The sequence below is a fragment of the Catharus ustulatus genome, chromosome 22 (genome assembly GCF_009819885.2).
Source record: "Catharus ustulatus isolate bCatUst1 chromosome 22, bCatUst1.pri.v2, whole genome shotgun sequence".
Taxonomy (NCBI): domain Eukaryota; kingdom Metazoa; phylum Chordata; class Aves; order Passeriformes; family Turdidae; genus Catharus; species Catharus ustulatus.
In genome coordinates, this window is record NC_046242.1 from 5,283,241 (window position 1) to 5,308,503 (window position 25,263).

Below are 25,263 nucleotides of genomic sequence, written 5' to 3' on the forward strand. Positions count from 1 at the left end.
CCCAGATATGAGATCATATCTTCCCTTATAACTAACATATCAATATCTTGAATTATTTAGATCTTAAGTTGGAAGCAAAACCATTCATTAAGAAATAACAAACAAAAAAAAATCACATTTAAAGCATTTATTTTGAAAAATAAAATACAAAAGATCATTGAATTGTCATTGTACATGTAATTTATCAACTTTTTTTTTTTGTTTTTGTTTTTAAATAAAAGATATTTAACATTTTCCACACATGAATAAAACAAACAATGGTTTCACCAAAAATCTTTCAGGACAAGCACAGACCACTCTTGAAAGCTTTGTACATTTAAAACCAAACTGCTACAAGAAACAAAAAAAACTTTGAAAATGGAGCCCTGTAATTAAAAACAGAAGAGCAATTTCAGTCATTGCTTTTGCATTTTTTAAAACCTTAAAAAAATAGTTGTGCGAATGTAGTGCAGTTCTACATTAACATCAGCGATTTTTTTTGTTTGTTTGTTTTTTTAACAGGTTTACATGCGCTCACAACAGCAAAAATTGGAACAAAAACAGGATGAAAGAAACAGGAGAGAACATTCTGAAGAGAGCAGGCCGTGAGCAGCACACCTCTGATCCCAGGGGGACAGGCTGGGGGATCATTCCATGGAAAGGCAGCAGCTGATCTAAAGAAACAGAAATAAAGTTATGGGGGAGCTTTGCTGGTAATATTCAGCTTTTTATCCTGGACATTCAAATTCCAAACAATGCAGAATTCAGAGTAGTAGGTGGGAAGTCATTGTCAAGACAAATCCCATTCCTGTAAGGAATGTGGCTGCTCTGTCCATCCTTTATTTAATATCACAGAGACTGCTTGGAACATACAGCAAAAAAAAAAAAAAACATTGAATACATTGATTTTCCACTTCCATCCCAAACCCTTGTGACCCAGAGGGAAGTCATGCTGGGAAGTTCCCAGTTTGGAACAGAAATCTTGCAGGTTGAATTCCATTTTTCAGAGCTAAGAGCAAAATGAGGATGATGCTTTGGTCATTTTAAATTGGCTGTGTGAAAAGATGATGGTTTCTTTATTGATTTCACAGGGAAGGCCTCTGCTTCATCTCTGGGAAGTTTTTAGATCCTTATTTCTACTCAGAGCAGTGCTTGTGGCTATATTTAGGGTGTTTATATTTATGGCCACATAAGGATCTATTTTGGGGATATTTGTAGGGCATTCTGCTTTGGGCTATTTTTAAACAGGATTTAAATTCTGCAAGCTTTTGTTGTCAGGCCAGAACATCTGATAGCAGGGCTGACAAATGAAAACCCAGCATTAACACAGGAAATCTTGCATCACTTATTCCTTAACTGGTCTGGAACTTACTCAGCTCCCTGCAAATGTTGTCACTGTTTATTCAGTGACTAAAATGCAGCTGTTTGAAAATACTGGCTATGAGATGCTAAATCAGATATTACAAACCAGCTCATCTTTAGCAGTTTCCTTTAAAAAACATTTTCATGTTTATCTGAGCCATGAAGTTACAGAAGTTAAATAAAAACCATCTTAAATTAACAGCAACAAATGAGCAGAACTGCAACACTTTTATTACCTTCTGTGCAAGAAATGTCCATTTTCTCTTCTATTCCATAGGTTCAGTCTGTAAAAAAAAAAATTACAATTAAATTAGCTATTTTACATCAGAGGACAAAAATATCATTACCAATGTCTGTTCTCCAGGCCTTAGAGCTGTTTGGTTACAGGAGAACACTATCAGCACCAATTTGATCAAGTTTTTATGGTTTAAGGAATATTCTTTTACTCTTCCACAGTGCTTATTTTTGTCTTTTAGATGGTCTTTCTTTGCTATGGATGAATCTGCTCAGATTTTGGTAAATACTGTATTTAAACCAAGCTAATTGGATAAATCCACTTCCTGGAATTTAGCAGGAACCTCCCTATCCTATGGAGTGAAGAAGGAATTTATCACTCAGGTTCTTTTGGGCACAATTTAACTGATACTCTATGCAAACAAGAATTTAACCCAGGATTTATTCCAAATCAAGTTTTTTTTTTTTTTTTGCTCAATTCTGAAGGATCTCCCTGCATTTTCTATCAATCCTCAGCAACATTCCCCTCCTGTTCAGCCCACCCTGCTCCTGCAGCTTTAGCTGTGGCTGATCCTGCAATCCCAGCAGCAATCCCAGATGGAAACCCCAGGAGTGACCCCAGCAGCTCCTGTGAATCCAGCAGCACACATGGACACAGTGACAGGGACAATGCTGGCAGCAGCAGGGCTGGCATGGCTCTCCAGGGTGAGCAAAGCAGGAGCACTGAGTGATCCAAGCAGGCAAACAGGCAGCAAAAAGCCAAGCCCACGTTAGAGATCACACAAAGGCTGCCCAGAAGGATTTGGTGGCCACAGCAGGGTTATTTTCTGAAAACATGAGACACACACTACAGCTATGGCACTTCACTGATCCATGTTCATTTTATCTTGCCACGAGACTTCCTTTCTACTGTCTTCTTTGGCTGGAACAAAAGAAATCAGTTTTCCTTTTTAATCAAATCATTTTTATTTGAATAAATGGAGAAGTCAAAATGCTTTGGCTGTAGATTCCTGGCAGTGTCTAAGGCCAGGTTGGACAGGGCTGGGATAGTGGAAGGTGTCCTTGCCCATAGCAGGAGTGGAAAAAAAATGGTTTTTAAGGTTCTTTCAACCCAAACCATTCTGGGATTTTATAGCTCAGTGATATCCACAAGATCCTGCGGTTTGAGAGTTTCACAATAAGAGTTTTTCTCTTTGGTCCTTAGGGAGCTGATGACAATGAACTGCATTTGGGGGGCAATGTGAATTTTCAGCAAAACCTGAAGTTCCACAGGACACCTGACTATTAAATCAACACCACCCCTATCCATGGCTGGGTTTGTTCACTTGGATAACATCTCTGTCTTTAAAATCTCTCAGTACTTAGAACTCTGCCCTCTGGACTAGACTTGCTTTAAACCAAGATAACAAAAGATAAAGCTCCTCTACAGGTGACAAACTTGGAGTTTGGTCCAGAAAAGAGGCTCAAATTTTCCTTCCATTTCACAGCAACATCCAGGCAGCTCAGGCTGACAAACACCACTCAGCTCTGTAGTTACACACAGATTCAGGAGAGGTCTGGGATGCTGAGCTCAAGATTCCACCTCATGGATAATCAGCAAATCTTGCCATCAATCACAAAATCAAGCTCAGGAGTGTTTATAAAGGCTGTTTGATATCATTTGTTGCTACACCCACAAAAAGGAAATTAATTCAATACTGTACCTGTGGCACTTCTTTGAGGAAGTCAGGAAGCTGAAATTCACCTTTATAGACCTGGGAAAACAAACAAAAAATTATACTGCTACAAAACCCTCATTCACTATTGTTTGAAACACTGAAGAGCTGGTTAAGGGAAAAGAAAAAAAAAAAAGAAAAGGTTTTATTGTGTTGTTAGTATCCACTAATGCTAGAACATTAAATATTTTGGCAACATATTGTCTTCTCTCCAGAGGATAATTTTTAAAAGCTCCTTCCTTCTGAGAATAAACATTCCAAAGGGCAAAAAAATTGTATTCTACTCTTCCCCTCACACCCCCAGACAGAAGTGCACTTGAAGAGTTTTACCATCCTGAAGTATAAAGACTGATCATCCCAATGTCATGACTGTGGTCTTGTGTAATCATGTCAAAATAAAAATTAAAAAAGGGCACAAACCTATTTGGAAAAATTCCACAAAGCCATGAAATGGAAATGGGGCTCCTCTGAACTCACTCACAAAAATTCCAAAGCCATGAAATGGAAATGGGGCTCCTCCAAACCCACTCACAAAATTCCACAAATCATGAAATGGAAATGGGGCTCCTCTAAACCCACTCACAAAAATTCCATAAAGTCATTAAATGGAAATGGGGCTCCTCTAAACCCACTCAGAAAATTCCACAAAGCCATGAAATGGAATTGGGGCTCCTCCACAGCCTCTCTCTGAGCTGCACTCCCTGGTTTGCACCAAAGGAAGGAGCTCCAGGAAGTCAGGGGATTGATTTATTTATCTCAATTTTCTCTGCTCCCCTCTGTGCACATGAGCAGAACACACAGCAATGCCCAGCCTGTCAATATTCTGCAGCTCTGAATCTCCTGCCCAGCAGATCCTGGTTTGGGATTGGATTCCCACCCCAATCCAAACCAGCAGGAATTACTGCACACACACATTGTGGCTCTCTGATATTCCATGGTTTAGATAAAATAGGAACAGCTCTCATCTGCACTCAGCCAGAGGCCACTGCCATTCCCATGGGAACATTAAGGAAAGTCATCCTGGGCAGAAATTCAGTGTGTGGCTATTGGAGCCTTGCTCCACTATAAATATTTATAAATCCCACTTTCTGCTTTTATTCAAACCCTTAAAATGCAGGCTGTGTCCTGGAGAACGGGAATGGAAGTTACAAAACAACATTGTCACAGCAGAAATGTTACAGAATAACCTCAGCAAGGGTCACAAGAAAAAACAGGATTTTTTTGTCAGGTGGTGCTGATGGTGGGAGGAACAGACAGGAACCTTCACCTTTTCTGGGAGTTCTGGAAAACAATTAATCCTGATGGTGACAGCACTTTGTGACTGATTCAGAAGCAGGACCAAACCCAAGGCTGCCTCTCCAGAATCCTCCTCCTGCAATTATGACTCAATCTAATTTTTATATTACACATCCAGATTTGTGTCTGCTCTAAAAACTTCACCTTTGCAGGAACAGCATTTATCCCTACTAAATATCTAACAGCAGGTAGCCAAGATCAGCAATATTAAGAAGAATAATGTCACTGGAAAGCAAAAGTTTTGAAGGTATTTCATATTATATTCACATAAAAATATCAGTATTTTACACAGCACAATTTACCAAGGGAACTCTAAGCCCAAGATCAGGTTTAACACACAAATTTTGGTTCAGAACTGACATCACCTAAGGGCTGGTTTTGTCAGGAGGAGACTGCATAAAAACTGGTTTAAAGTAGCTCCAAAAACATAAATGGTGCCTTTTGAATCAAAACCCAGCAATCCAGAAATTCTAAAAAACAATGACTCCATCTGCAGCCAAGGAAATTAAAGAGGTTTCAGATTCCAAATTCTTCTCTGACCAATTCGTAAGTGTAAAACACATCACTCACAGTGGCACCAGAGAGACAGAAGCAGGATATTGGAATTATTTCCAGAATTCAGTAAAATTGAGAAGAAATGGAGTTTACCATTTCTAAGGGAATTATTCTGCAATAATAACAATTCCAAATGGAATTCCAGCAGAGGGGGATCTGAAGCCTGTGTCAGTTTGTTGTTCAGTGTTGGCAGTATTCAAGCTGTTCTATTAAAAAAACCCAAAACACATTCTTCCAGCCAAACTGAATGGATATTATTCTCAAAAAGAGACCAGAAAATAAGTTTCACATCCAGTTGCCTGAGAAAACCCCTTTAAACACACAGGGAGAACTTCAGAACAGAAGTGTAACCTATAACACTTTTTTATAAAAGATTAAAGCATTTCTTTTCACCCACTCTCCTGTCTAATTTGGAAAGAGTCCCATTATTCTTTGTCAGTTCCAGTACACAAAAATAATGTTTTGGGTTTTTTTTGTGTAAAAGTCACCCTGCAACAAAGTGTGCTTGGTCAACTTTAAAACAACCAAGTATAAGGCTGATGATGTTTAATTGTAGAAGAAAAAAATGAAATAAAGAAAACTGGCAAAACCAGAGCTGAGCCCCTTTCTAGAACCACTCCACAGCACATGGAGGTGCCCTCATCTTTCAGATTTTGCTGAACTTTGAAGGCAGCTTTAAAGGTTTACACAATTCCTCACCTCTGCTGGACCTGCCAAGGAAGGGCCATGTGAGATGTAAATGTTTACAGAGCAGGATATTCCACAGGCCCAGCAGCCTGCAACCAAACCTCACTTTGCATTTTGGTTGGTAATAACTCTCTTTGTGCATTATTCATCATGTTTATGCAGAGTTAAGGGGTTTGGGGTTTTGTTTTTGTTGCAAAAATGAGATAGCAGCACATCTGGAGAGAAAGGATGCAGTTGGAAGAAACACTCACTAAAGGGAATATTAAATTTAGAGGACACTGAGGAAGTCTGTGCTGTTGTGGCCACAGGAAAAAAGGAATAAGCCCCAAATTTTTGTTTTAAATGTCAAAGAAAATGCCCACAAAGCCAAATGCCTTTATGATCAGGTTAATCAGTGAAAATGGAGATGCAGAGCAGCTGGGCACTCAAACTCCTCTGACAGCACAATTATCCTCATCCCTTATCATAAAAACACTTTTTACCTTTATCAGAGATTGATCCTGCCCTTAAAATCTCAGACAAACTCTTGAAATCCTGCTTGCCACAGATGCTTTGACTCTGAACAGGAGATGGTTGCTCACAATTCAAAGCAGGCATGAGACTGGAGTGACAAAATTCTGTTTTTATCTCTACATGGTGCCATCAGCTGCACATAACCCAGAGCTGCAGAAGAGCTTTGGGCTGTCAGTAAAAAAGCAGTGCATTTGAAGAGTCCTGGTGAAAACCACAGCTCCTTCCCTGGAATTCTGGAACTTCCACCTCTGCATCTCTCCAGGACAGGGAGCACAACTCCAGGAAGAAGTTAAAAGAACTTGCAGTGTGTATTCCAAGCATACAAATTTATTTAGTGGGAAGGATGTGCCAAAGAAAATCTGATGTAATTCATTCCAGATGGGAGAGGAAACCACTGTGCCAACCACAACACAACAGAGCAGCTTCTCCTGGGCAGGAGGCTGAGCTCTGCAGCTGGAGCTGCTCTCTGCTCTTCTGGAATTCACCTTTCCACAATCTCACTGATAAGGACATATCACACACTGTTCTAATGAGGAGTGAAGCACTTTTGTATTTCACCCCGCAGAGATTGGGCTAGCAGCTCACACTCAGCTTAATTATTTGTATTTTCTGTCTAATGTGCAGATGAAAACTTCTTTTACTTCAGGATGTTGATTTCCTTTCTGCTCAGGATGTAGAATTGTTAAAACTCTAGGGGGGAACAACAAGTAATGATGTATCTATAAGGAAGGAACCCTTGCAGTGATAAATTAACAGCTCAGCAACAGAATTAGAAAACCACAACATTTGCAGGGAAGGCAAAATCCTCTCCTTGGAGAGGTCACATGCAGAGATCTGCTGAGCAGCACAACCCTGGCCAGACCTTGTCTGCATTCCTTAACTGAGACAAGAGAAACTGTCAGAAAAGAGAATATTGTCAGGCTTAACAGAAAACAGACAAATAAAAAGTTAATGTCTTTGTTAGAGAAAACATCAGAAAAATCTGCTGAGGTCTCCCAGTGCAGATCCTGTCAGAGATGTTTTATTTCCTAACACAGCACTGGGACAGCAACACAAGAGATGAAGTTCCCTTCATGCTCTGACATCTCTGCTTTTGTTTGAGGATCTAACAAAGTACAAACCCAGGTTGCTTCTTGTTATTTTTGTGCTGTGCTGCAGGGGCACAGAAACCAAAGCTGTGTCCTACACAGGTAACAGGCAAGGGGAAAATCCAAATCTAGCAGAGAGCATTGCTTCCCTGGCATCACCTACAAGGAGATTGCATTTCTATTTAAGCACTGTCCTTCAGCTGGAGAAAAACATCATTTTGTCTCCAGACTGAATTTAAAAAAAAAAAAAAATATATATATATATATATTTAAGCTGTACATATGGAAGCCACCAGCAGGGGACAGAAAAGGAGAAAAGAGGAATAAAGAACAGCACTTGAGTGTTCAGAAAGTTTGGGGAAAACTGATATTTTACACCCCAGCAGCCATCTCTTTCCATTTTTCTCTAGTACCAGCCTGCTTTTAGGAATTTTTACACTGCTGCTTCTCACTTTGATGATTATGAGCAGCAGCTTTAAATTGCTGAGCATTATTTACACTGTTTAGTACAATTTGTGGTCTTTTCCAAGAAGAGACAGATTTCACCCAGCTGTAGAAGTCTAAACTTTATCTGTTTTCAATGAATACAATTCAAGTTCTGTGTTCACTTTAAAGTCTTGGAGACCACAAATATAAATATAAATATAAGAGAGCTGCTTCCAAACACAAAATGAACCAATAAATGGCTACAAACAAGATCCAGATATTCTTACTGTGCACTGAAAAACAATTCTGGAAAGATTTTCTTGGGCCAGCTTCATCCATGTTCCAGATATCCAGTACAAAACTCTGTGAAAGGCTATCCCAGGTGAAGAAATTTAAAGAAAGAAAGAGCAAAAGAAGTGCTGCAGTGATTTTACAAATTCACCAGCTCAGAGTACACAGGAACAGATTTAACTTGCCAAGTGCCAGCTCCAAAAGGCTGGAAAAACCCAGATTTGTTTATTTTATCCATTTTAAATAAATGATTTCTTCTCCAGGTTGCAGCAGCAAGGAATAAATTAGCAGAGGTTCCTGCAGGAGAAAGGAAACCCCACAAGAGCTGTCCCACACCAGAGTCTGGAACACTTTGGAATCTTTATGTTGCTCAATTTTTAAAGAAATATTCTAAGTTTTGAAGATGAACTTTCTTACTTTTAGCATTGATTCAGAACATCTCCCTCATTTTATCTCTACAAACCACACATGCAAATGGAATTTTGGCAAAGAAAAATATATATATTACAATAATAACAACATTCAAGTGCTGTCTGGGGCTGTAAGTAAAGCTATTAAATTAAAATAGCAGCCAAAATATTAATGAGTGTTCCATATGTCTGCAATATTTAGATCAGCTTCAGTTTTTAGCAGCTGCTCTCAGCATCAGTAAACAAACAAATTATCCTTCAAAGCAAACTTGGAAAAAGCCTCAGCCTTTGAAATTAGGTTTTCATTTCTTTACAGAGATGCTCCTGGTTTTATTACCTGAATTCCTCTCCTGTATTTTGAAATCAAATCCATTTCAAGAAGAGACAGAAATCCAGACAATTTTTACAGCTTGCCCCACACAGGTGGAGGCCTCAGCAAGGTCAGCAGGTTGTAAAAGCTTGTGGCAATTTTCTCAGTGACACACAACCAGTACAACTGAAAATTTCTAGTATTGAACACTTCTTTTAACTGAGTGCAGAAAAATTCATTTGTTTGTGACCCTTTTAAAACAGGGAACTTATAAATTGTAATTAAATTTTCCATGCTGAGCTATGAATTACAACAACTAACCTGCCAGCCTTTAATACACTGATTAATGATTAATGACATTTTTTCTACAAAGAAATAATGCAGAATTGTTCAGAGACTTCACACACCCCAAATCCTTTTTCACTCCTATCTATCCCATCAGCATTCCAAGCAGATTTTTCAGGATCAGCAGGCTGGTGGAAGACAGTCCTTTAAAATTGTTTAATTCATTTTTTTCCCCTGATTACTCTGCAGCAAAAGTCACCTTCTTTTAATAAACTATACATGTCCAAAAGAACAGAGGCAGAGTTATTAATTCTATTTCCAACAATGGTAATGAGTTTTTCAAGGGATACCTCCAGGGATAAACAACTCTACAGCCCAACTACTCCAATTCCAGCATTCAACTCAGACCCAAATCCTGAAGTTTAGGTCAATCAGCACCAGACCTTTCTCCATCTTTGGGCTGTTCTACAAAGAATTGGAAAATCTGACATTTTGATCATGGTGAGTTGTTTTCTATGGGGCACTTTTCAAACTCCACCAAGTATTTGGGGTGCAATTTTGGGACAGAGCTTCTGCCAACCCTCATTTATAAAAACTGAGCTCATCCATCAAGTTTGAAACCCAGACAAGAAAGATTTTTTTAAAAATTAATTCCCCAACTTCCTGCTCTCAAGAAGCTCAGCTCCACACAGCAAGGAGCACAGCTCAAAGCCCCAAAGAATTCTTTAATTTTCCACCAAAATATCAGAAACAAATCCCCCAGCCCAAGCACAAGGCTCCTGCCTGGAGCTCACCTCCCTTCAGTCAACAATCAAACCAAACCTCACCCTCCTGGTGTTCTCCACCACTTTCTGGTCTGGTTTGCCATAGTTGGGGGGGTTGGCATAGGGGTCATAGCCCAGCTTGGCCAGCATGGGGGCAATCACTGGCATGTCCTGCAGGACATCAGCTGGGATCTTCCCCACCCACTTGGACAGGGCTTCCACGTTCACTGGCTTGATCACCTGGTCAGTGGATCTTTCAACCCTGGGGAAAAAGAAAAAAAAATATTCTATTTTCCATTCCAACCAATTATTCTTCAATACCATTAAGATCTTTAGCTTGTTTTGTTAGGTTTTATTTTTCCCTCCCATTCTTCTTCCTTCCCTCTCAAAATTTCATGTTTTCTACAGAGCTGATGGGAAGTGAAGTTTTAATGAGAATAATCTGCACAATATTTGCAGATGCTGCCTAGTTTAGGCTCTCACACTGTGCTGAAACAACTTCTTTATTCCAGAAAAGCAGCAGAGAAAGGCCAAGAGCTGTTAAGTGAAAAGTAAACCCACAGCTATATATAAATCTGTTTTCCCACTGCCACATTTGCTGTTTAATTGTCTAGGATGTATTAAAAGCTGTATTTTGAATTCCAATCCATGAGTTAGTTCTTCTCACAACCACTCTGTGCTTCATTTTTTTTTTTTTTAAGTTGTTTCATAAAAAAAAAGACCTGAGATTAAAGCAATAAACTACAGAAATATTTTCCATAACCATTGCTTTGTTTGGTCTTTACACAGATCTTAGAGGCAAGTGCACAATCAGTGGCATATTTAGAAAATCATTGATTTCTTGTTCATCTAAGCAGCAGTCCTAATGTAATTTTCATTTCTGCTCTACTTTTGTGTAATGTTTTTGTTGTGTTTTCTGGCACTGCTTTGCTCTGTCTTTATGATTGTAAGAAACACAACTTCTTTACTGTGCTGATTTCTGGAATAGAACTCAGGCTGAAAAATCGAAAACTCTGAGTTTTTACTCTAAATAATTTAAAATTTTTTTTTGCTGACCTCAGAAAGACATTATTGGAGATTTATATATTCCTTTTATATAAAAAAAGAATATTTCTGTCTGCCTCACACCTGGTTCTGAGCACACACCAGTCACCAGAGTTCACCTTGTTCCTCTTTTTTACTCCTCCTCAGAGCTAAAATCCTCCAGGCCAGAGGAAGGAAATCTGTCAGCAATGCTGGAAGGGCAGTAAGGTGAAATCATTTAAATACAATCACCAAAGAACAAAGCAGACAGGGAAATGATCACAGGGAAGCTGACTTGGCAAGCAGAGCCCTCAGATTGGTGTTTTCTGGAAGCTGAAAAGGACCTGACAAACCAAAAACCTTGAAAACAACTCCAGAATTTTCACCTTTATTCTCTTCAACCAAAGTCAAGGCAGGATCTCAGAAGGGGATTTGGGATCAGGGAGTTGGGACTAAATTCAACGTTCTGAGGGTTGTTAACCTGAGCTGACAGGTTTGGATGGAAAATGAAGAAGTTTAAGCACTGTTTGGTTTTTTTTTTGTGATCTTTCTAATTAGAAGATGAGCATCTGACTCCACATTAAATTAGAAAAGAGCTGCTAAAAATTGAGATTCAGAAGTTCAAAGCAGCAAGGCAGAGGCCAAAGCACCAGACCAGGAGGTGGATTGGGACACTCAGGAAAAAATTATCATGAGGTGTTTGAAAAAAATAAGATTTATGGTCCTCAGCCAGAGTCAGCCAAACCTAAAACCTCTTCACCAAAACCGCAAATGATTTGAGCCTTTAAAATCAGGATGATATTGGGAGAGGAGAGTGATGAGCCTGGCTAAGAGCTGGCTGCACCCCAAAAAATGGGTGTACAGATCAATCTGAGCCTCAATTTGTCACACATGGATTCCTCATCCTGATGATTTTAAGTGTGTGTCACTTTAGTCTTTGCTAACAATACCCTCAGCATGAAACATTTCCTGGTGACTGAGAGCAGGGGCTACATTTAGCTGCTCCCAAGCACTGATAAAAAAATCCACTGCTCCACATTTGGTCTGGTTAAATCCTTCTCTGTCCTTTCAATTAAGGTAGGAAGGAAAATAAAACAATTTGTGGGAAGGAAAATAAAACAATTTGTGGGAAAGATTCCTCAGATAAAGAACTCCTGAGGACTGTGAGGGAAGACAGATTGGGGACAGGAGGAAAGAAAACCATACAAATCCAAACAGAAAAAAATGGGGAAAATTGATTTCATGGCAGTGATTGCAGCTCTATGAAGTTTCAGTTTTGGGAAGAGCTGGAAGCACACAGGACTAACCCCAAATAATTCTGCATCAAATGAGAGCCATGTACTAAATATAGTAAATTCTGAAGTAATTCTGCCTGGACAGCTATTTCTATAATAAACCTAATAAAAATTGCTCTAGAGGGTTTGACATTTCTTTACATCAGTGGTCAGCACAGCTGCTTGCACTCAGGCAAATGCCAGAGCTCAATTAACAATCCTGGTTAGAGCATGGAGTCCCTCATGCATTCCTTCAACAGCCACGTTGGCAGGGACTTCAAACCACAGAAAATTCACACTCCTACCAATCCTGCACTGCACATCCCTCCAGCCTTGCAGTGTTCCTGCATGAAAATCCAAATAAAGGGTGAGAAATAAACTTTAAACATTTATTAGCAGGTGATAGCAATGTTATAAAGATCTTGTAGTGACACTGTGATCTCTTGCTCAAAATGTTTTTAAGTATCTCAAGATGACAAACTTGATCAGATTTATTTTCAAAAAAAATCTCCAACAATTAATTAAAACACCTCCAGGGATCTCAGGCTGAGGCAGCAGCAGGATTATGAAGGCTGAGCCTGTCTGCAAGATCTGGAGGTCTTAAGATGATTAAAGCAGATTTCCAGAAGATTTTCCAATATTACAGCTGGGAATGCCAAACCCTGCAGGTTTGAACTGGAACAAGGGCATCAAACTGGGAAATCTCCAGCCCTCCCTGCACAATTTCAACTGGAATCCCATAAAAACACAACCCAGGGTTTGATATTCACTGGGTTTTCTGCAGTTCTTGAAAGGCTGAGTCACTGAAATCATGATCAAATCCTGCAGCTGAAAACCAAAATTCACCACCTACTGCAGGGGTGTTTGATGAGATAAACCCACCCCAGACAAAACAGCCATTTCTCAGTCTTTTCCCACCATTGCCAGAGCCTCCTGAAATCAGAAATTGCTTCCCCAGATCCTCTCCTGAGAGATAATAAAAGCACAAAGAACTCTGGGACCAGACTGAATTGAGGGCCCACACTTGTCTTAAATGTGAAGGTTTTACAAAAAAAATAAACATGAGGCCGCATTTGACTTTGAACAATCCATTTCCTCAATTTTTAGAAACAAATATTCTCAACTCCTCACACCCCATTCCACCAGATTTAATAAGAAATATCAGCAAGAATTCAGTAAGGTTATTGAGTTTTCCAGTATAAAGGTCTATTAATTTTTAAAAACACCAATCTGGGAGCTGTAAGGCAGTCATATTTTACCAGAAATGGGATTATACACAGTGATTTTTTACAAGACACTTAAAGCCTGGCAGCCAGCCATTTATCTCAGCAGAAATAAGTTACCCCACTCAGGTGCTGCTGAAGCAGCAACAAACTCCAGGAATTAGGGGGGAAAAAAAATTCCCAGGTAGATCAGCTTGCAGGGAGGTATCACAGAGCCCTGGTCAGGTTAACATTTCCACATTTTCAATGCCAAAAGCAGGGATGAGATCCCTTCCTGATAACCCTGGGAACACACTGGGGTTGGTTTTTCAGTGGGAATGGAGATGTGAAACCTCCACAGGGTCATTATCTAATTGTTACCTGAGTCCTCAGTTCCCTTTGTAATCACTGATCATCATTTTATATTTGCTTTAAACCAAATGCCCTTACAATATATTAGAAAATTTACAGCTGTGTTCCTAGGCATGAAATAAAGGAAATACATCCATTTTTATTTCTCAGAACTGGAGTTCAAATAAATAGAATTACTCTGTTACAAGCTGTGCAAGGTGCCTCTCACTCAGAAGCACTTGGCCAGTGCTGAATATTCCAAATCCAGGAGCTGAGTAATTTCACTGGGCAAGCCTTGCTGCTGGAATAGGGCTTCTTATTCAGTATTTTAAAATTAATCTGGTGAATTCAAAAACAGGGGGAGTGTCAAAAAAATTGACATTTTTCTCTCTCAGTGTAAAGATGAAACAGCTTCTGTATTTCACAGCATATATCCATTTCACAGAATGCATCCAGCTGTGAACAGTGGCAAAGAAATCTGAGCAGTTTAACCAGAGAATAAATGAGATTTTTCTTTTAACAACACCCATCTAGTTTTTCTGAGCAGAGCTGAATTCTGGATTCTGAAAGCAGCTGAATCAGGTGCACAGATGGCCCAACAGAACAGTGAAAGATTTGCTTACAACAAGGTTAATTTTCATCAAAATGCTTGTCCTTTTGAGAGCACATGCCAGGAGAAAAACTGCCAATTCTGCTTTCTATTCTCTTGGAGCAGTTTCTCCAGTTTCCTGGAAGAGGATGTTCTTGGCAAACTCACCCCAAGGCCATTCTTGCACTGACACCAATATTGCTGCTGAAATCAAATGGGTGATCTGCCTGGGATGGCCAACACCAGGCTAGATAAACCAGCTCAGGTTTATTTTGGGGCACAGAGAAAAGCAGAGCTGATATCAGCTACTCAAATTCAAGTTAGCCTTGACCATTAAAAGTCTGTTGACATTACACACTTAACCAACCTGAGATTGCAAATCATTAATTAGCAAAGACTTCTTTTCAGGATGCACCACACACATAACCAATCAGATTGCAAATCATTAATTAGCAAAGACTTTTTCAAGATACATCACACACATAACCAATCAGATTGAAAATTATTGAAAATCATCAATTAGCAAAGACTTATTTTCAAAATGCACCACACATAACCAATCAGATTGCAAATCATTAATTAGCAATGACTTATTTTCAGGATGCACCACACACATAACCAATGTGAGACTGCAAACTGTGAATCAGCAATGACTTTTTTCCAAGATGCATCACAAATCAGCTGTCCCAGTTATGGGATTTTCACATCCCAAATGTACAATTTTAGACCAGCACAAGGTGAAGGATGAAGGCTCATACTCACTTGGAAAGAGAAACCCCCCCTGCTTTTCCAATCATCTCCTCATGGTGCAGCACTGCCTGGTTCCAGGGGATGTGCAGGAACTTGAGGAGAGTCCTCATCCACCTCTCAGGGTGCAGCACAAGCTGTTCATAGTGCACCAGCATGCACCTCTGGAAGCCAACCTCCATGCACTGGTTGTACATGGTTTCTATGGCCCGGTTCCACTTGGTCAGGCAGTCCCTGTAGCTGTTCAGGTCAAAGCCAGCTATGGTGACTTTCCTGGAGATCATGGAATGCACAGAGGCACGGCCATCCCTCACCATCAGCAGGAATTTGGCATTGGGGAAAATCCTGGCCAGGTAAGTCAAGGATTTCAAAGCGAAGGGATCCTTGTTGCACAGGTACGGAGCGGGCTCGCCGTGCTTGACGATGATCTCCAGCAGAAAGGCCTGCATGGCCGAATCCAGCACCTCATCCGTCACCCCAGCCTCATCCAGGCGGATTTTCTCCTTGCTGGACCTGGCCCACATCTGTTTGACAGCCAGGATCCTGGGGATCACCCTGGTCTCCTCCCCGCAGCGGATGTCGGGGTGCGCGTCCAGCATGGCGCGCATCAGCGTGGTGCCGCTGCGGGGCACGCCGCCGATGAAGATCAGGGGCATGTCCTTGCTGTAGGGCAGGCTCCTGTTGGCACTGGGGGCTGTCCCCAGCGTGGTGGCCCTGGCACTGTCCCCTCTGGGGGGCTGGCTGCGCTCCTCCATGCGGTGGTGGCACTCCATGGCGTGCTGGCCCAGGTAGAACACGGTCACCGAGCTGATGGCCAGGCATGCCAGCAGCAGGTTCTGCTTCAGCTTCCCCACCATCTTGGGCAGCATAAACACACCTCCTACTCCAAATGATCCTCTAGCTCACGTGCCATGGGGATCCTAATCCCAAATTAGTTAAGGTCTGGCAAGAGGAGAAAAAAAATTTAAATAAAATTAGAATTTTTTGACAATAAATCAACACTTTGGCAAGAGACGAGACTTAAGATTAAGTCTGAAACCCCAAAATAAAAGAATTATTTCCTTCACTCTTTCTTTCCTTTACTCTTTCTTTTTCAGTTCAGACTCTTAAAATTGCACTGTTCAAAAGTAATTGTCATTGCTACAGATGAAAATTTTTAAAAAATTAGATGTTTCCTAGAGTCTGAAGAAAACTTTCAGATAGAAAATAGTTTCAAAATCTGCCTGTTGAGTTACATATCCAAGAAGGAGCAAGAACATGCCATGTTTTATAGAGATATCAGAGGATTAGATCCAACACTGATTCTGCTGCTGGATGACTCCACCTGGATCTTTATTTTCCCCATTCCTAACAGTTAATGCAGAGACACCATTTACCTGTGTTCTGTCATTCACCTGCTCTGGGTTTGCAGATCAGGTGGGCTGAAAAGTGACTGTCCTTCCCCAAATTCCAGTGAACTGAGTACTCCAGTGGAATTTTGAAGGAAGAGCTGCCTGATCAGGGCTGCAATAGCTCACTGAGCACTTGGAATCACAGATGATTTTAATTGGGAGGAGCTCCAAGCACATTTGATTGGCTCCCTGCAGGCTTTTCCATCTCTGTCAGCACTGCAGGACACATCCCTGAGTGGACAAGATCCTTCTGCCTGCTCCCTGCTCCTCTCCAAAGCATTATCCACTTAACCTTCTCCTCCTGAAAAGCAGTTGTTAACTCAGAAATTGCTGATTTGTGCCTGGTTTGTGCAGCCAGAGGACACAATTCCCACTCAGCAGTGGGAGAAGGGAATTCCTCCTGCAGGAATCTGTCCCAGCACTGATTTTCTCTGGCAGGGCATCCAAGAGAAGGTTTTGCCCTTCACATTAACAAAGCTTATTCCAATCAACAGCTGTCACAATACTCCACTCAAAGTTCAGCTTTTAGTCTCTGTTACCAAAATTAAACTCCAATATAACTCAAAGATGAATTCCCTTTTCCTGTGAAGTGGCCAACACTCTCTGGCCAGAACACCACTCCCAGGAACAATTCATCCTCTGTGACAATTTATTTTTTTTTTACTCACATACCTCTCCTTAATTTAACTAGACCTTAAATATCTGAACATTAAAAGAAAACACCTCAAATTCCCAGAAATTTAAGTGGAGGTCATCTGAACAGTGCTCAGAAAGAAAGCAAAATAAATAATGTGGTTCACATTTCCATAGCACCAAAAATCAAAGTTTCTTTTCTGAAAGATTCAGTACTTGAAATTGTTCTGCTTAAAACTAACAAATAATACAGAATCTTTTTAATTTCTTTAGATACAGCACCCACTGGAGAGAAGTGTTAACACAAGTGAAACAGCATTTCAGCACAGAGCACACAAGCCCTACAAATATTTACACTTCCTACAATCCCCACCATTACTCAGTTTGAGTAAATTCCACAAAACTAATTTCCTCAGGCAGGGGGAAAAAAAATCCTCCACAAAAACCTTCATCTTCCAAACTAAAACCTACTCCTTGGAGATTCCCCAAATGCAAAAGTTAGGTAGGTGATCACTGGAGAAAAGCATATCAAGATCAAATTTAAGATTTCTATTAGAATATCACTTCAACCAAACTAAAATAAACTCAGCTTTAACAAAACAACTGAAGAGGAGAGCTGGTGATTGAAGGTTGAAATCTTTAATTCACAGGTTGGGTGAAGAAGTGAAGACTCTGGGCACAATTCCAGCTGTGAATTCCAAAGAATGCTGCAGTCTGTGAGGAGCTTTCCTAAATTTCTGTGAGTATTGAGTCACCTACACCCTTAAAATCCCAGCATGGGAAAAACCCCCACATCAATCACCCACCAACACTTCCATTTGATGCACTAACTTATTTTGGAAAGTTCAAAGTTGCCAAAGGCTGCAAGACCATAAAGAATGAGGATTTAACTTTCCTACAAGCTTCTGTCCTGGGTTTTGTTTTTTTTTTTAACCTGGAACATGCACTGCCATAAAGACCAGAGCTTTGTGTGTCAGGAAAGCCAGAGAGCAGCAATCAGAAACAGCTCCTCTCACAAAATTAATTTATTCTCCAAGCCAGCAAACTCCCTCCTGTGCCTGAAGTTGCAAGGAAAGCTCTTTGGGATCAGGATGACATATGGAAGTCAAACAAACCCCACCTTCCCCTCCTCCCCATGAGTAAGTGCTCTGAGCACATCTGTCAGCCTGAAGGATTATAAAAGTTATTACTGCTCTGCTGTTAACAGCAATTAAACTGACAGCATTTCAAAATCTCAGCAGGGCAATCAGCAAGTGCTCTGAGCTTTGAAATGTTGGGGGGTTTGTACCTGGGGACAGCAAAGTGCCACTCACCTTACAAGCACAGACAGCTTTTATTAAAAATATCCCAAAACAAACCCCAAAATCACCCGAACAAACACAACCCCTCACACAAAACACGAGCTGAGGAAGTTGTAGAAGACTACAATGGTGGAGAGGCCTTTGGCAGCAAGTTTCAAATGCCAGGATAAAAAGAATTCCCTGAAAAACTTACGTGGAACTCAAATAAAAAAAATAAAAAATAGGATCTACAAGTTTCATCACGAGAGTGCAGCCAAGCAGAACTGTCTGTGAGTGAATTTTCTGCCCAGAAAAGTCAGGCCTATGAGTCAGCCCCAGATGATGTTAGCACAGCAAAACTCACTGCACTGCTTTGTTCCCTTCCCCTGCACACACTTCATTCTCCTGCCCTCCCCCTCCACGCTGCAGGTCAAGACCCTTTTCCTCAAGTTCATCCAAAAAATGTTGAAAATTTTTAGCTTAGTCAAGAGGCAAGTCATCCCTTTGTATTTTCTGCTCGAACAGTTTGGGGTTTGTTGGTGTTCCAAGCATCCCCTGCCAGAGGAATACAAAGATGCTCCATTCCCAGGCAGCACCAAGGAATCCTGCAGCTCCAGAGCTCAGCCTTTCACTCTGGAGGCTGGAAAGGGAACACCTCCCTTCTCCCTTCTGTTCCACCACAGCTTTTCCTGGGCTAAACTGAGAGGGCAGTGACAGTGGCATCATCCATCCTAAAATAAAACATAACCCTAAATATATAGAAAGTATTTCTCAGTGATTAATTTGTCCTCTGCTTCCATGGCCTGAACTCCTGGCTCAGACTCTGACCAGCAGATGCCCTTTTAGGAAGGGCTCAGCTCAGATTTTATGGGATTTGTTTTGTTCCTGATTTTGTTCCTAATTTGCTCCAAGTGCAGTGAACAACTTCCCCTTACAGTTCCCACTGCAGGAACTACAGAAATGTTTTCACACATCTGCATTCCCTTGAACTTATCTTTTCTGGTGGGTTGGTTTAAATCTAAAGCTCAGAAAAATGTAAAGGGCCAGAGTTTGAGCTCAACTCTTCTGGAAGGAAAGGTCACACTCAGCTCTGTGTCAACAGGGCATGAGGTTCCTAAAAAAAAAAAAAAAAAAAAAAAGGGGAAGACTCCACACCATTGGAAAGTTCTTTCCCTTCATGTCTTCCTAGCAGATTCTCATGATTCCTTTTCCTCTTCAGGAGATCAACTCAATCCCTGATTTTTGGGGCTGTGACAACATCCCCTCCCTTCCCAAGGTTTTCTGGAGCAGAGTCCAAAAGCCACCCTGCAGGAACAGAAGATTCTGATGCACAGCCTGACTAATATACCCAAAACTACAAAGGAAATTCATTTTGCAGTAGCTAAATTGAATGGAAAAACATCCCCAAAGTGCTGTTATCCATCATCACTCTCCTGGAGAAGGAGAAATGAAAATGCTGTTAGGATTTTAAAAAGTTAATGTCAACTCTATCAGTTTCTTCCCTACCTCTTCCTGCACTGTTCTCTCTAAAAATAAATACTGGAAAGGCAGCAGATACTGGGAATTTTCAATAATCAGCCTCAGAACAATACACATCCAGAAGCTGAGGAGGTATTTCTCAGAGGAACTTCTATCCTAAGTTCTTTCAGCATCCCTAAGTGGGAGTTTAAGGAGGGAATCCCAAAAAAGCTTTCCTGTAAGGAGCTGTTTGACTGTGGTTGGTTTGTGTGTTCAGCACAGATGATTGCACATGATAATGGCAGAGCACAACACCAGGGAACAGCACTGAAATATCCACAAACCCCAGAGCCAGAGCCAGCCAAACCACCCCAGCCTCATCCAGCAGCTGCTCCCAAGAGACCTGGAACACTCAGGAAGCATTTTTATCCCTCTGCACAATCACCTCAATGATTCCCCCAAAACTGGATCTGAGTTAGCACAATTCACAGGGTAGAATCTGCACAAGGAAGCCAATCCCAAGCAAAAAAGTCAAAGCTAAAAATAAAAATGAAGAAACCTTGAGTTGCAAGTCCATCTTTAGCTATTTAAGCCCTCATGCCCTTCAAACCCTGCAGCTGTTTGCCCCAGATTTCTCTTCCCATTAATCGTAGAGTAAAAAAAAAAAGATGATAAAATAGAAGGGAGTGAAGAGTGAATTTTTATTCACCTCCACAAAGAAACAAGGAATCCACAAATAAATAAGGAGTAAATCACCTGGCATGAAAACATCTGGAATGAAAGACTGCCAACTCCTAGAATGACAGAACAAAGTTGGACAAGATGAATATCAGGGAATGCAGATGTGAGAACAACTCTCCCCTACAGTTCATGCTACAAGAACCATAGAAATGTTGGTCACACATCTGCATTCCTTGAACCTACTTTTTTTTTGGTTGTTTTTTCTTAAAATCTAAAGCCCTGAAAAATTTACAACACCAACTTCCACTGGCACAGACTGCTGAATCTGAATTTCCATATCAGGGAATACAACACACAGCTATGCAATCATTTCATGATTTCTATTACAACCACACTATAAAGAGTCAAAAATAAATATGCCTATAATTCTGCATTTCCATTTTGTACCCAAGCACTCAAAATCCAACACTTTCAGGTTTTTCAACATTTAAGGTCTCTAAGATAACTTTTAAAACCACATAATTAAAAAGTTCTTCTTCAAATGAAAGGAAATATCTTTATCCATTCTGCTCTACTTACATCTATAATCTATACACCAAATTATCAAGATTTGCATAGAGAATGGTCAAAAAAGTGTTACCAACATGCTCCTGGTTATGCAAGAACAAACTGTATTTTTTAAGTTCTACAGTTCCTGCTGGAGAACAACCCAACAAAAGGAATTTTACTGGCGACACACAGAGGCTTCGAGCTCTCTAAAGTTATACATAAAAGAAGAAAAAAGGAAACAAGAGAGGAAAAATGTCACGCTGAGAGCAGATGAGCTCCTGCACTCTCTGTGCTGCTCGGAGGGATTTCAGCACTGTTAAACACCGAGCTACTGCGGAGAACCAAACCCCTCCAGCACAGCAAAACCATCCGGATCCACAAACATCCGCACGAACAAACGCAAATAACGACGGCAGCAAACCCACTCCAGCCAACGACACATCCAACCGTGAAACTATAAACTGTAAAGCTATCAAACAGCGAAACTAGAAAATTGATGGGGCTTGGAACAAGCTGGTCCAGGGAATGAGAGGGAAGGAGATGTTGGGTTCGCTTCCCAGCCGAGCCGTTCCATACCTGCAGGTACGAACCCAGCGCTCCTGCCCCAGCGGCACCGAACAAAGCGCCCGCAGCCCCGGCCGCGGCTCGTCCCGCCCGCACACAAACTTTGGCACGGGGCGGGCTGGGCTCGGCCGCCCCTCCGCGCATCCCCGGCTGCACTGCGGGACCGCCCGGCCCTGCCCTGCCCGGACCCAGCCGCTCCGCCGCCGCCCCAGGCCGCGGCCCCTCACCCTGAGCACGGCCGGGCCCGGGCAGGGCAGGGCAGGGCGGGGCGGGGCGGGCACCGAGAGCGGCGGCCGCGGATCCGCCCCGGGCCCGCCTCAGGTGCGCGGCGGGCGCGGCCCCTCACCTGCACTGCTGGTGCTGCTGCTGCCGCCGCGCCCGGCTGGAGCCGCGCAGCAGCGGCACGGCCGCGCCTCCGCCACCGCGGCTCTGCCCGGGCACCATCGCAGTGGGCACGAGCGGGATGAGGAGCGGCAGCGGCACCGGGAACGGGACGAGCAGCGGGAGCGGCACCGGGAGCGGCCGCGCCGCCGCCGCCTCCCCTCAGCCGCGCGGCTGCGGCTGCCATGGAAATCACAACCACGCCCTGATTGGTCGCGGGCCTCGATGTGTCGCGAGTCGTCATTGGGCGGCCGCCGATGATTGACAGCGCGAGGGGGGCGTGGTTACGATGGAGTCCCCGCCCCCTCACCGCACATCTGGCGCGCACAGCTGGCTGCGGGCGGGGCGCGCGCGCGCACATCTGGGCGGCGGCGCCGCGCGAGCGTCTGGAGCGGGGACCCCACGTGCGCCAGCGTCTGGCCAGATGTGCCCAGCAGATGTTGGCGGCCGGCACCGCTCGCACGCCCCCTCTGCTACCCGAAAATTACTCTTGAATATTTTACAGACAAAACTCCGTCCGAATTCTGCCCCCGGGCTTGGCTTTCAGCGGTGACAGCACCCAAAACACAGAGCCCAGCTGCAGTGCAGCGCTCCAGCTGTCCCGTAAATTGAGAGGAACTCTGAACGCTTTGAGAGGCAGGCGGTGCTGACAGCCCGCTCGGCGCTCAGGTGTCCCCTGGGGCCACACACCTGCTCTGCAGCAGACGGGAAGCACCAGCCATGTGCCCACCACGTGTGCAACCGGGAAAACATCTGGAACAGCGTCAGGCTGCAGCACGAGCCGGAGCAGCGCCAGCTGCTGGCACAAATCCCAACTGTGACCCACAGCTGGGTGAAGCGGCCAGGAAAGGAGTGAGGGTGACTCTGGCCCTGGAGGGGCAGCTTTAGAAGGAAATTCACAGCTCTAGATTAACTCACCTCTTAAAAAGCGTGGCCTGAGACCTTCCTGGTGCCTTCATTCCCAGAGCTCCACGTGGAGAGCCGGGTTTAGCTCCTCAAGAGCAGGAAAATGCGTTGAGCTGGACGTGACAAGGTTCACACAGCGATCTGCAAAAGCTGAATCCAACTGAAAACGCGTTTGTTCTTCACAAACAGAAGGCCAGATGCAGACAAACAGCTGCAGAGATGTCAGTGCTGCTGCAGGGTCACAGCAAAGGGAACAACCCCACAGGACATTCCCCAGGTTTGTGTTCCCTGCCAAGTGAGGGGGGAAAAATCAGCCAAAGGGATTCAACATCCCAAAATTCAGCCTGGGAAAAGGCACAGTGAGAGTGAAGTATTTCTCCCCAGAGGTAAATGTGGCTCAGCTCAGGTGCGTTTTATTTGCCAAGAAAATCAATATTTGCCATGCAAGCAGATACCTGTGTTCATGTCAGGACAATTCTTTTCATTCTCTGAAAAGTTCTGCCCTGGAAGAACTGAATTTCCAGAGCACCCAGCACTTGAAAGGCTTTTAAATGTGCTCAGAGAGCTGCTGGGAGCCCAGAGAAACCCACAGCCCCTTTCAAAGGTGGCAAAATCCCTTTCAAATCTCTTTTCCCTGACAGCTATTGATGAGGAATAAATGTCCTTTGCTCCCAAACGCAGACGGATTTGAAGCAACGATTTCAGGATGAAACAATCTGTCTCCTGTTTCCAGTAAGTTTGCCTCAATCCATTAAACAGCACTTTTCAGATGGCTTTATTGGTTTTTCTTTTATAGCTGCGAGTGTGACTCACGCAGATTGTCCCTTTTAAAGCCTTCCAATGAAACGGTGCCTCCGGGGCGGGGGAATCACTGCTCTGCAAGGGAAAAGGGGCTGCTGGATGGAGCAGATGGAAATCCGGGATGCACAGGGTGCCCCACGCTGGGCTCTGCTTTAATCAATGCTCAGCCTGCAGCCACAGATCAGCAAATACTGCACAAATATTGCACCAAGGGATGGCTGGGTGCACATAAACACCCCGAGAATGGCTCAGCTGGGACAGCTGCGTTGGCCTGGCCCTGTTTGCTTCCAGGAATTGGGAGGGATTCCCCTCACTGGGATGAAGGATGAGCCCAGGGGAAAGGTGCAGCTCAGGGAGAGCAGGATGGTGCTGCAGGGTCACAGTGTGGGGTTTGCTGGGCTCTGAGAGGAGCAGAAGTGGCTGTTGGTGGCTGCTTTTCCTTATTTTTCCCTGGTTTTCCTCATCACTGTCATGGCTTGTGATTGTTGCCATGCTCTCAGTTCCAGCTGTGTCTGGGATTGCTGGTGGGAGGAGAGAGCAGCATCTCTGAGCTCTGGTGCTATTCAGGAGCTTCAGTTCCACTTGGTTCTCCATCTCATTTCCAGATGTGAGCCACAGCAGCAAGCAGAGCTGCCCCAGATGGCAGAGCCCAGGGGGACATCCCCTGGCAGGAGCCAGGCACAGCCTCGGGCAGCTCAGGCTGTGCCAGCCCCAGCAGCAGGGACAGATTTTGCTGCCTGGCACCACCCCAGGGCCCTCCTGGGGAGCAGCATCGCTGCTGCCACATCACCCGAGCTGCTGAGCCAGCAAAGGCCCCAGCACTGCTGCCCTGACCTCTGCTAGCTGGAGTCTGGCACATTCACAGGCCAAAATGAGGTTTTTTTCTTCCTCCCTGGACTCCCAAGCCAAAGCTTTTCCCACCACCAGCTCCACTCCAAAAGTATTCCTGAATTCAAGTCCAGTGTGATATTTTAAATCTTGCTACTCCAGATAGCCTGGCCCTCATCCAGGAGCATTTTACCTTAATTCCACCTCCCAATCTCAAGAATGCAAAGAATTTCCCCCTGGCTCTGTCCAGCTCATTCCAGCAGCCCAGAGCAGGGTGAGCTGTTCTTGTCAGAACTGTTAAATATAATTTTTTTCCCTCTAATACCTCAGCAGCAATGGCACAACCCCATTTTCTGTCTCACATGAGAAGGATCTCTGATCTCTCCATGCAGAAGCAGCTGGAGGAGGTTCAGTGCTTGTGGTTTTCAGATCTGAAGTCACTACAGGGAGTTTGGAAAGACAGAGAGGGGTGAAGGGCTCAAAAAAAAAATATCTGTTACCTCTGTTGTAGAAGTTTGGAGCCTTCAGAGAAGGAACTGAAGGGAGGGATTTGGGGAATATGATAAAGCACACACAGCAGGGTTGGATTTCAGCTTGTCCTGTGGAAATTAATTTGTCTTTTGGGTAGAATTCCAAAATCCCAAAGGCTGTGTGCCCTGTGCATCCTTCCCTGTCCCTGCAGCCCCAAGA

General features: G+C 43.2%; 1 protein-coding gene across 5 annotated transcripts; it reads right to left on the minus strand.

Moving 5' to 3' along the window:
- Positions 1-112: 112 nt before the first annotated feature.
- TPST1 (tyrosylprotein sulfotransferase 1) lies at positions 113-22,152 on the minus strand. Of its 5 annotated transcripts, none has more exons than XR_004419940.1 (7): positions 22,004-22,152; positions 15,117-16,043; positions 9,979-10,177; positions 3,279-3,329; positions 2,424-2,497; positions 1,578-1,625; positions 113-653 (listed from the first exon to the last, which is right to left on the minus strand). XR_004419940.1 is itself a non-coding variant. In XM_033078301.1 (6 exons), the coding sequence occupies exons 2-5, from the start codon at positions 15,968-15,970 to the stop codon at positions 1,608-1,610; spliced, it is 1,122 nt and encodes a 373-aa protein (XP_032934192.1). In that variant the 5' UTR covers positions 15,971-16,043; positions 22,004-22,149; the 3' UTR covers positions 113-656; positions 1,578-1,607. The 5 variants fall into 5 exon arrangements, 2 of the variants coding, with proteins under 2 accessions (XP_032934192.1, XP_032934191.1); XR_004419941.1 differs by lacking the exon at positions 22,004-22,152 and adding an exon at positions 21,670-21,749; XR_004419942.2 differs by lacking the exon at positions 22,004-22,152 and adding an exon at positions 21,185-21,284.
- Positions 22,153-25,263: the final 3,111 nt, after the last annotated feature.

Bases quoted from the DNA above. Each gene is read 5' to 3' on its own strand.
- TPST1 (XM_033078301.1), bottom strand. From the start codon at position 15,970: ATGCTGCCCAAGATGGTGGGGAAGCTGAAGCAGAACCTGCTGCTGGCA. The intron at 10,178-15,116 runs GTGAGTATGAGC...CTTTTTCCCCAG, and splicing joins GGGGGGGTTTCTCTTTCCAA to GGTTGAAAGATCCACTGACC. The intron at 3,330-9,978 runs GTGAGGTTTGGT...TTGTTTTCCCAG, and splicing joins TGGTGGAGAACACCAGGAGG to GTCTATAAAGGTGAATTTCA.